This window comes from Biomphalaria glabrata, chromosome 3 (genome assembly GCF_947242115.1).
Source record: "Biomphalaria glabrata chromosome 3, xgBioGlab47.1, whole genome shotgun sequence".
Lineage (NCBI taxonomy): Eukaryota > Metazoa > Mollusca > Gastropoda > Planorbidae > Biomphalaria > Biomphalaria glabrata.
In genome coordinates this window covers 14,434,275-14,446,631 of record NC_074713.1, presented here as the reverse complement: position 1 = coordinate 14,446,631, position 12,357 = coordinate 14,434,275, and the positions used below count along the sequence as shown (strand labels likewise).

The following is a 12,357-nucleotide window of genomic DNA, read 5'->3' as shown; positions in this document are numbered from 1 at the left end:
ATATTTTTAGTTTATATTACTTAAGGCTCATGCTAAAGCTGGCTTGCATGAGGTCTTGCTAAAAATGGAGGGCTGCTGAGAATCTAAAAAGATTTTGCATCTAGTAATTTAGTTGATGACAAGGAAAAAATTTCTATTTCAGATTGTAAAACTGACCAATGAATATTACCATCTGATACCTATATATGGCTTTGAGAATGAGACTATTCAACCCATATCTGAAAAGAAAATGCTCAGGGAACACACCAAGCTTTTAGCAAACCTTATGGATCTGCAAGTGGCCAGCAACATTTTGCTTGGAGCCAACTTGCGTCAAGCAGGTAATTGAAATAACCAACTTCAGCATGGTACATACTTTGCAGTTGTCATACTCATTAACTCTAGCTTGTGCTTAGACAACCTAATTGTAAAGATGCTTACCTTATTCTATCTTAGAAATCAATCCTTTGGATTACATCTATGGCAGCCTTGACTGTAGGATTCAGCCCATGTTGGAAGAGGACCCTGAAACTCAACTTATTCTCACTAATATTCATGCATCAGGTAATCATGTTTTTTTTAACTGTCACTTTATCTACCTGTTAATGACGAAAGAATAATTTTAGTTGTTTTGATACTGTTGCTACCAAGTACCAGTAGAATGATGCTTAAAAAAATTTGATGAGGTAAATCTGCTTTCACTATCTATTATATATTGTTACACTAAAGCAATTTGAGAGCAATTTCTTGTATCTAATTCAAAGATGAGATTGCACAGATAAATTCATTCTTGGTAAACACAAAGTTATTCATATGAACATAAAAAAAGTTGAAAGAAATAACTTATGAGACTAGTCTGGCTCTATTCTCCACTAGAACTTAAGCATTAGTTTGACAAAAACTAAAATCTTCAAGTTTTAGTGTAAAAAGTAAAGTTCCCCTTTCAGATCTTGTAGTCCAGTGATGCCCAAAGTACGGCCCGCGGGCCAGATCCGGCCCGCGACGTGGTTCTATCCGGCCCGCCAAAACAAAATTAAGAAAATCACCCACACCCCTGCCCCAAAAATGGTTGAAAAATGCAACTTTACCTACGTTAGGGTTCTCTCTTTTTTCTAATGGATTGGTACCACGACATTGAACACTTTAATGTAAAATGTAACAGAATAAGTGAACTTTACTTTTTTTGTTTGGAACATGATAATAAGCCAACATATTTGTTTTATAAAGGGTGTGGCTGTTTAACAAAAAAAACAGCATATGAACAGCATTATGAAGCAAATATAGCGGCATTGATGGAAATATTTACCAAAAAGAGACCAGAAAAATGAGTCGGTGGTAAGACTTGCTAAAATGTTGCTCACATTTGAAGTAGAGAAATGAACCTATTTTCCGAAGCGTGAAAAAAAAAATTCAAATATCCCATTAGTTAATGTCAGTACTACACCCATGGGTCTCTCATAGAATTAGTTTAAAGTCAATTTCATTTCTGTTTTTATTTTTGTTACTTTTTCTGTCATGTGGCCCGCGACACGAGTGTCGGAAATTAAAATGGCCCGCAGGTCGAATTAGGTTGGGCATCACTGTTGTAGTCTATAAGGCAGATGATGTAAAGGTCAACGGTTAAGGAGGGTGTCATGTGGCCAGCACAACGACCAACCGCCTTTACTTTTCTCCAACTAATGTCAGGTACCCATAAGAGCTGGGTGGACTCAGAGGTGCACAAAGATCCTGAAATTAAAAATCCCAGTCTTCACCAGGATTTGAACTCTGGACCCCATTTTGGAAGCCAAGCGCTTTACCGCTCAGCCACTGCGCCTCCTAAGTTTTAGTGTACATATAAATAATGCCTTTAAATCTTTAGCCTTATTCATATATTGAAATCTATTAATTCTATGGTGCTTTTAACTACATAAACTATTAGTAATCATAATGTAAATAATATTAGCTAACTTTGAAAAACATTCTTGCCTATTTCTAGATGTCATTTTAAAATCTCATTTGCAACCTCTTAAGTTCAGATTGTTCTTTGAGTGTTTAAGTATCATTAAGAAACATTTTAGGGTTGTGACCATAAGAACAACATTCTTTTGTTGTGCTCTTACTGAAAGCATTTTCACAATCTTAAACACTGGTTCATTTCATTCTAAAACAGTTCCAACAGCCAACATAAACAGAATATTTAAAGTCTCAAGGGAGGGTGAAGATGCAAGACTGGCAGCCTTGAACTTGCCTAATCACCAGCTCCTCTGGCATGGCAGCAGCATGTCCAACTTCATTTCTATATTATCTCGTGGTCTTCTGGTCACTCCACCTGAGGTGCCATGGACAGGTCATTTGTTTGGAGAGGTATGGATTGTGATAGCTACTCTGGTAACATCTATATTAAATGTAGTACACAGGGGGTAATGAGTGACAAAGTAATATCTCTGATTATTTAGACTTATTTTGAAAACTGAAACTTGATTTCAATGTTTTTTCTGACAGGGTATATACTTTGCTGACACATTTTTAAAAAGCTCTCACTACTGTCATAATCATAGTCCTAAATCAAAATGCAAGCTCATGTTGCTTTGTGAGGTGAGTGGGGTTTTTTTTGGTTTAAATTCTTGTGTTAATTAAATGTCTAGTAAATATCACTTTAAGTCAGTCAAGTTTTATACATTTTGTAAAATTGGGTTTGGCTATTATATCACCAGGTGGCATTAGGCAATTCCAAAATTGATGTCAAGCATGGAGATGAGGACCATCTTGATGAGGACATAAACAGTTTAAAAATACTGGGCAGAAATGCACCTCTTGAGGACTTTGATGCTAGACTACCTTTTGGTAAGCTCAAATTGTATTGAAACAATGCAACTGAAACTGTTCTTTGGACCAATTGAAGTTAAGAAATGAGGCCCTAGGACAGAGTTTTATATTTTACAATACAAGTCTACACTGGCATATTGAGAAATGTGGAATGTTCAGAAATCATAATAGACTCAAGTCATTTTTTTCGGGACAATAGTAATTATGTGTCAACACTTACTATAATTTCATATGATTCATTTCATAATTTCCAATGATTGAAGACAATAAACTGTGGTTGTTTAACTGGAAGCATATTTACATGTTTGGAAAATTATCCTCAGTGTCATCATCAAATAATACATGGGTAGATTAGGAATAGTGGTAATAATGGTAATATTTAACCTTCTTAAGACGACATGGCCGATCTATCGGCCCATGGCTATTTGGCGAAAAAGACGAAGCGGCTGATAGATCAGCCGCGATGTTTCCAAATAAAGAATTGGCTAGCCAGTTTTGTATCAGTCGATCAGATTAATTCTTAATATTTTTACACATTATTAGAATGGAATGGCGGCTTCCTTCACTGTTTTCATAGGAAAATTTGTTTGTATTGATTCTTTGAAGTTAGCTAGTGACAGGCGAAAATTTTGAAGTCAGCCGTTGATATTGATTAAAGCAAACTCACTGACTCTGATTTTATTTAAACTATGATAGCCCAAATAAAAATCAGGGCATCATTGAGGAATGCTTTAGATCTAAGTTTACACTAGTACTAGACCTAGATCTAGTATGTGTTGACGATGTCTTTTCGTGGTAACTGGGTTTAGGGGTAAGGGTGAGGAACTGGATAGAGATGACCCATTTGAGCACCAAGGGATTAGCACCCCATAGACTGTTTTATGCTCTTTTTTTTAACTATCAATTTAGTTCTAATGTTTGTCAGGGAGATTAATAAATATGATGCCAACTTTCTGACAAACAAACAGCTCAAAAAACTATCCCTGGGTCAAAAATGGGTGGCTTTCACTGTGGCAAAAATGAAGGTATGTTTCCAAGGTACCTGGGGGGTGGGGAGAAAAGTAGTAAAATACTGAGATAGAAGTGTCTGAAGAGTCTCCATGTGCCTTGTTTCCCTAAACACAAGTATTAGGACTTATTCAGGCCTAAAACTTCTTAAAAAACTCTTACCTTTTTAATTCTGTTCTGTTTTGAAAAAACATTTTTGTAAATTTATGCACATAAATTAGCTCGGCTTATTTTAATAAATGTTAATATTTCAAATAAATTCCATAAGATTGTATTAGTTCATTTATTTCTCTTCAATAATATATATATATAGTTTTGTGTATGTAAAGTTATTAGTTTATTTGTTTGGATTTTTTTTTGTAAGTGAAGTGTTTAGTCTGGAAATAGTGCTCCGTCTTTTTGGCACAAGACGTGCTAAAATGCTCCGTCTTAAGAGGGTTAAAGTGGGTAGACCCAGCACCTATTAAAAGATTGTTTTAGACAGGGAGCCCAGGGCTGTTACTGAATTAACTTTTATAGAAGTATGAAAATGTTTGATAACATGCACTCTCACTAAATATGTATTGAGTTCAACCTTTTCTGTCCTTGTATCAAAGGGAAAAAAAAATAAAGAAAACATCTGCATTTGTAATAATGGAAATATTTAAAGTAGGCAGACCCAGCACCTATTGAAAGGATAAAGTTAGAACGAATTATAATTCTCACAAGTTGTGTGTTATCAAACTTATCAATGAACTTTCACCTTCCAAATTAATCTTGAATGTCTTGAAGGCGAAGCTTGTGGAACTGGGTTACATTAAACTAAGAGTACTGAAGTTTTATTATTTCTTAACTTTTTTTTCTCTTTTCACAGGAGCCACCTTATCCCTAGGTCAAGTGATACCTATGACTTACCAGCCACCTGCAAAGATCAATCACAATGAATACATAATTCACAATTCAGACCAGGTTGCCATTAGGTATCTTGTGTTGTATAATGGTTAAGTTTCTACTTCTCAAAAAAAAAACATTTTTTTTTGTGTTTTCAATTTTACTACTTGCATTTGTTATTTTATGGTTTTGAGACAACTCAATCAGTGTTTAGGTTTTTATGTTACAGTATAAACCCAGCATTGGTTTTTTAAACTTGTTTTTAGAAGAAATAATGTTGGGATCAAATAGTTGTAACTTGACAAAATAATTTTGTACCTGTTCATGTAGTGAAACTTTGTGTTTATTTCCATTGTTAAATTTTTCTGTTGAGTTGTAGTGTGAAGTTATAGTGAAATGTGAATTGACCCATACAGAGATTTTATTGTCACATTCATATGTACAGTTCCTTGAAGCAAGTTAGAAAGTCACTAAGTGTCATTCATTTCATTGAACAGTACAGTTCATTTAGGGCCATTCTGTTTATGTTCTTCATTATTATTTTTTAAAATTTTGTTTTGCATGCATCCTAAATGTTGCACAAGAAGTTAGTGTGAATGCCCCTCAGGTTTCAACTGACCAGGTTACACTGTTTATGAATATGTTGATATATTCACATGGTGTAGATTGGGGTCATAGTATTAGTATGTATACTACAACTGGGTGGGGGAGGGGGGGAGATAAATGGCATATTTGTGTTCTCTTATTCTTCAAGTAAGGTCATTTCCTCCAGGATAATAAAGTTATTATATCTTCTCCCTTTTTGTCTTATATTTTTAATGAAATTAAAAATGACAGAAATGAACTTTTAAGCTATTACTGTTTCAAAGGATAGCAAAAATACATCTACAAAAATTAATATATTTACATATTGTATATCTAATTTCAGTATGTGTTGTTATGTCAGTATTTTATTGTAATACATTTTGGTATGCAACACAGTAGACATATTTACATGCATTTTTAGAAATTAAAGCTATTTTGTGGGTGAGGAGGATGAAATGCTTAGAATTCATGACATTTAATTACCTTTTTTCTTTGGATATTAAAATTTTTTATTTTTAATGAAATTTAAATAAACTGCTCTTATTGAGAGTCAAATTTTGTGAAAGCAGTTAATAAGATACTTTCATTTGACTGCAAAGGCAAGGCTTTAAAACAGACAATACACCTCAAAAAGTTATTAGGCTTGAAGAGATGATTAATAATTGAAGAGATGATTAATAATTGAAACTGCTGACTTTTTTTTGTTCAACCCTAACATCTTTTTTAGATGAAATTTTTATATTCTGTTATTGCTCCTATGTTTATGTCTCAAGACGGGGACATACTTTGATTTCACTAATTGTAAAAGAAACATCTTTGGTTTTTCTTTGAAGTGTTAAAGGCTGAAACACATTTAGATTAATACTTATGTTGTTTTTTTTAAAGGTTTCCCAAATTATAAGTTTTGACTGTTAAATATTTTTTTATCCTTTTGAGATAATTGTTGTTGTGAATATTTTTTTTTCACTACAAACTTTATAGTATGATTAAGTGACAGCTTTATTTTGTTGTTCTATTATTGTAAACAAAACACACACACACACAAGATGAACTGTGTCAGCTTGAAGTAGTGTTGATACTGTGTTTAACTCATTAATGTGTTCATGTCATTGCTGTTGAAAGATCTATCATGTGAGTTTTTGTGGTCTCTCTATTGACATTGTCCCAACATTCATGTTTTAAGTAGCAAATTATCTGTTTATCAAAATTCAAAATAAAAAATTTTCAATTTAATATGATGACTTTATTTCTGTTTTAATAATAAAAATGAGCAATTATATGACATTAGTGAGTTTGCAGGTGTCTCTAAACACACCAAAGAAATACAGTATAGTATATTTTATTTTGAGTTAAATTTCTTCAAACTCAATTCAATAAAACAAGTAATACAGCTATAAAACAAATAAATGACCAAGTACTCAGATAGCTAGCCAAGCTTTCCTTGTATAATCTGCTAAATAGATTTCTGGATTGTTTAACAATTCTTCACTTTTTCTTCAACCTTGTATATTTTTTTTCTGTCTGCCAATACATCTCTTGAAGGCCATCTGGAATAATCTGGCCATGAACACTTGACCTATTAACTTAGTCATTAACAACACTCTATGCTTTTAACCCTTTTGAAAGTGTGACAGTGAGCAGTTTAACAAACAACCTTTTGCTTGCTTCAAGGCCAATTCATTATAACAGAATTGGAAAATAGTAAAATATCTAGACCTACTTAATTTAAAATAGGTGTAGTCTTCTCTTTGCAATGCCACAACACAACAAAAAAACACCCAACCCAAAAAGTAAGCAGACAGCTGCAGAGTGAATACATAAACAATGTAATATCTAAAGATAACAAAAACCTATGGTCATTCATTAAGTCTAAGAAAATGGAAACAACAGGCATAGTGCCATTAAAAGGAGAAGACTTAACACATAATGATAATGAAACTAAAGCCAACATCCTAAACAAATACTTTGCATCAGCATTCTCAGCCCCAGGAGACAAAGACATATTACTTAATTCGAACCAAGTAGACAACATAGAAGATATAGTAGTACAAGAAAATGGAATTCAAAAACTATTAGCCAACATCAAACCTAATAAAGCATCTGGACCTGATGGTATTCCAGCTAGGTTACTCAAAGAACTAAGCAATGAGCTAGCACCAGTGTTCAAAATACTTTTTCAGGCATCTCTTAACCAGGGCAGAGTACCAAGGGACTGGAAAGAAGCTAATGTCACCCCTCTATTTAAAAAAGGAGAAAAATCAGACCCAGGAAACTACAGGCCAGTATCTAATGTAATGCAGTAATTGCTTAAAAAAACTGGAAAAAAAAACTACATAAAAACAAGAATTTTTTTTTTTTAAATATTGAAATAAGTTTCTTTACTTTTTAAAGCGGCGACCTCTAAAGGGGACTAATTCGGCATAAACAACCACTTCAACCAAGTACAATTTCTTGTTAAAGATACCAAACAAAATAATTAAATTCCAATAGCACATTAACTAATTGGTCAACTTTAAAAAAAAAAGATTTATGTGTTGTTAGGTAAAAGAAATAATTGTGCGAAATTTCATCTGGATCCGAGATAGGGTGTAGGAGAAATAACGTGTACAATTATTTATTTTTTACCACACAGAATGAGTTGATATAAGCTTTGTAAAAACAAACAAGCCTTACCATAAGGAGTTTCGTTGATTTAAATTATGTACATACTGGGGTTAAAAAAAAAAAAGCTTACGAACGGTTGATGTGATAGATTTTCACATTCTGGGATAACAGCTTGATCCAGTTGAGACAGACAAAACACAAAACATTCTCTAGCAATAGAATCTAGTTCCAAGCCAACACTCTAGATCTGCAATGTCATCTGGGATCTATGTTACTTAGTAAATAATGCTGAAAATGTTGAATCCAACAAACATCAAGTCTACTTCTAGACTTCCAGTAAGATGATAAGAAGGTCAAGTAGAGAACGTCGAGAGACCAGGAATAGGTCTAGAATTCAAGAAGAGAATGGTCGAGGTATAGTAAATGCCAGCTTTGCCATTATTGTTATTCATGTCAGTTACAAAGCTTAGAAGGCTTAGCACGTGACAATAACCCACAACTTGCCATGTAAAATCTATATAGGCTATCAGTGTTGCCCAATTACGGCCAGCGGGTCCAATCCGTCACGAGGTGCTATCAGACCCTTTGACACTTTTACTTATTGTGCCTTATAAAGCCTCAGAAGCTTGGTTCCAATGTAAAGGATAGTTTCCTAAGGCATGAGTTTGTGACATGAGTATTGTGAAAATGTATGGCACTCAACTTGAAAATGGTTAGCCAAAACTGCTTTAGATAATTAGATGCATCAAGAGTTATGATGAAATGAGAAGACAACAGAGAACCAAAAAAAAAAAAAAAAAACAAGATAGACAGAGCAAAGTTGGAAAAGAGTCAGCAGAAATTCCTCCCCATCCCAGCTTTTCACACACACAACGTTATGAAAAAAAAAAAATCAACCAACGGACGGGCATACGGATAGTCTGAATTAGTTCGTACTTAGACATATAGGCCCTAGATTTATTAAATAGATACATTATAATATATTAGACAGATAGATAGATAGATAGATAGATAGATAGATGGATGGATGGATGGATGGATGGATAGATAGATAGATAGATATAGATAGATAGATAGATAGATAGATAGATAGATAGATAGATAGATAGATAGATAGATTTAAAAAATGAAAAAAAAACTTTTAAAAACTGTCACGTGACAGCCTGTGTATATTAAACTAAATGCTACCTTAGACCTGACGTCGAGACTAATTTAAGCCTAACCTATGCCTAGCCTTTATTCCTCAACAAGACGCTACCATAGACCTGACATCGGTACAACGAGCCTTACCTATGCCTAGCCTTTATTCCTAAACTGAACGTTAATTTAGACCTGACGCCGGCACTAACCTATGCCTAGCTTTTATTCCTAAACTAAACATTATTTTGCCTAGCTTTTTTTCCCCTAAACTAAACGTTAATTTAGACCTGACGCCGCACTGACAGCCTATATCTATGCCTAGCTTTTTTTCCTAAACTAACCGCTAATTTAGACCTGAATCCGGCACTAACTTATGCCTAACTTTTTTTTCATAAACTAAACGTTAATTTGCCTAGTTTTTTCCTAAACTAAACGTTAGATCGCCTAACTTTTTTTCCTAAACTAAACGCTTATTTAGACCTGACGCCGGCACTATAACTTATGCCTAGCTTTTATTCCTAAACTAAATGTTAATTTGCCTAGCCTTTTTTCCTAAACTAAACGTTAATTTAGACCTGACGCTAGCACTAAAAGCCTAACCTATATGCCTAGCTTTTTTTCCCTAAACTTACCACTAATTTAGACCTGAATCCGCCACTAACTTATGCCTAGCTTCCTAAACTAAACGTTAATTTGCCTAGCTTTTTTTTCCTAAACTAAACTCTAATTTAGACCTGACGCCAGCACTAACCTATACCTAGCTTTCTTTCCCAAACTAAACGTTTTTGCCTAGTTTTTTTCCTAAACTAAACGTTAACGTTATCGTTAGATTGGCTAACTTTTTTTTCCTAAACTAAACTCTAATTTAGACCTGACGCCAGCACTAACCTATACCTAGCTTTCTTTCCTAAACTAAACGTTTTTGCCTAGTTTTTTTCCTAAACTAAACGTTAACGTTATCGTTAGATTGGCTAACTTTTTTTTCCTAAACTAAACTCTAATTTAGACCTGACTGCAGCACTAACCTATACCTAGCTTTCTTTCCTAAACTAAACGTTTTTGCCTAGTTTTTTTCCTAAACTAAACGTTAGATTGGCTAACTTTTTTTCCTAAACTAAACGCTAATTTAAACCTGACGCCGGCACTAACTTATGCCTAGCCTTTATTCTTAAACTAAATATTAATTTGCCTAGCACTAACCTATGCCTAGTTTTTATTCCTAAACTAAACATTATTTTGCCTAGCTTTTTTTTCCTAAACTAAATGTTAATTTGCCAAGATTTTTTCCCCTAAACTAAACGTTAAATGAGACCCGACGCTAGCACTAAAAGCCTAACCTATGCCTAGCCTTTTTTCCTAAATTTACCACTAATTTAGACCTGAATCCGGCACTAACTTATGCCTAGCTTTTTTTCCTAAGCTAAACGTTAATTTGCCTAGTTTTTTTCCTAAACTAAACGTTAATTTGCCTCAGTCAACCCATTCCATGCTTTAATAGCACTAAGGAAGAAGGAGCCTTTGTACTAATTGGTCTTAGCTTATGGAACGAGAAATGTGCCATTATCCTTGTGTATTTTGAATATTTTATTAGATTTTGTTTTTGTATTTGAAGATTATGGCTACTTTACTTTTCAGTCTTTTTTCCTGAAGACTTTCTAAATTTAGTGATTTTACTAAAGTTGTTACTCTAGTCAAATGTGAAAACAGAGGATGCATATTCTATTACTGACCTAACCAAGGTTAAATAACATTTTAGAAAATTCTTTTAATAAACCCAAATGCGTTGTTTAATTTTTTAAATAGTTTTATCAATATGAGGAATTCATGACAGTTTTTCTTTAATTATAACTCCTAGGTATTTTCCGTTTTTAGTCTGTGTTTTAGACTTTTGTATTTAAAGAACAAAATAATAAAATAAATGTGGAAAAGGGAATGTGACATTCAAAGGACCTCATTCACCAATCGTAAACAAACAACATTGAGCCACGTGATAATATTGATAAAACAATGGAAAAAAACTGTCACGTGACAGCCTGTGTATATTACGTAATTTGTATAGAAGAGATAGAGAACCACGTGGGTAAATAATGTTTGTTTACGATTGGTGATTGAGGTCGATAGAGGTTTTCGGAAAATGCATTTTTTCTCTAGGCCTGAAACTCGCCGCATACATTTCTTGCTTTAAGATTAAAGATAGCAAAAAACAAACAAAAGTAAGATTACAAAGACAGTCTGTGTTGAAACACAAACTCAAAATCAGCTCACGAAGTGGTCCACCCAGGCAGGTAAAAAGGCAGGTTTCAATATTTTCAGAAAGAACATCAGAATGAAATTCTATCAACGAAAAATGACCATTTAGAGTTCTGATGCAATGGCTCAGACAAGCCAACGATCAACAAGGTGAGGGGGCGGTGAAAAAATGTTTTATTTTCAGTGTAATTTATCTGAATAATATTAAATTACATGTAGGGGTTTATAAAAATTAAAATATCTTAAGTAGGAGACGTCGTTTTATCTTCTAATAAGAACATTAATTGTTTAATATAGACCTCTTTTTGCAAGGGGCGTATGAAATAATATGGGTCAAAAAGTTTTGACGATAACATTTTAAAACGTCTCCGATAGTGTGATTCTTTTAGGTTTTTTGGTCTCAGAATGGTCGAATTTCTTCTGTCTAGTGCAGGGGTCGGCAACATTTAGAGTCGGAAGAGTCGAAAATTGTAATTTACAAAATTTCAACGTTTTTAAAGAGCCACAAAAAAAATTTCTTCCTAACAATAAATAGTACTCGCATTAATAAAAAAAAAAAGTAATCTATTTATTCATAAGAAAAAATATCTAATTATCTTTATATAAATACTGTTTTCACAACAAATTAGATAATATAGATAGGCCTATATGGTATAATAATTAGGGGAAGGTGGGGCTAGTTGTCACAGTTTTCAGATTTTGATGTTTTAAACATATTTAGAATTCATTGATTCTCACCAAACTTAACATGCTGTAACTTAAACATTCAGACAACAATTAGAGTAAATGAAATAAACTTGATCTCTTTATTTATCAAAGTTATACAACAAAAAAGTTGCTGGGTTGAGGTTGTGACAATTTGCCCCACACCGGGGTAAGTTGACACAGGCATGGGGTAAAATGTCACACATTTAAAAAATCATCATATCTTTCTATGTCTAAAAGAAATAGCATATTAAGTCAAGACTTTGTACTTGTAGTAGTTTCCTTGACTGGCCGTCGTGAAATAATGATATATATGCGAAGGTTCTGAAAAGTTTTGGACCTAACAAGAAAAGCTGTAGGTTTTTCTTCAAAATAATGTTTATTTTTTTCTATATAATATTTGTAAAA

At 33.4% G+C, this 12,357-nt stretch overlaps 1 protein-coding gene across 2 annotated transcripts in view; it reads left to right on the top strand.

Moving 5' to 3' along the window:
• LOC106057060 (poly [ADP-ribose] polymerase tankyrase-like) overlaps positions 1-6,483 on the top strand; it is a 33,164-nt gene extending 26,681 nt beyond the window's left edge. For both annotated transcript variants that reach the window (XM_056023571.1, XM_056023569.1), the window contains exons 49-54: positions 143-320; positions 436-543; positions 2,132-2,325; positions 2,464-2,556; positions 2,676-2,805; positions 4,649-6,483. In XM_056023571.1, coding sequence (XP_055879546.1) covers positions 143-320; positions 436-543; positions 2,132-2,325; positions 2,464-2,556; positions 2,676-2,805; positions 4,649-4,779 — 834 coding nt within the window. In that variant the 3' untranslated portion in view covers positions 4,780-6,483. The remainder of the gene's footprint in view (positions 1-142; positions 321-435; positions 544-2,131; positions 2,326-2,463; positions 2,557-2,675; positions 2,806-4,648) is intronic.
• Positions 6,484-12,357: the final 5,874 nt, after the last annotated feature.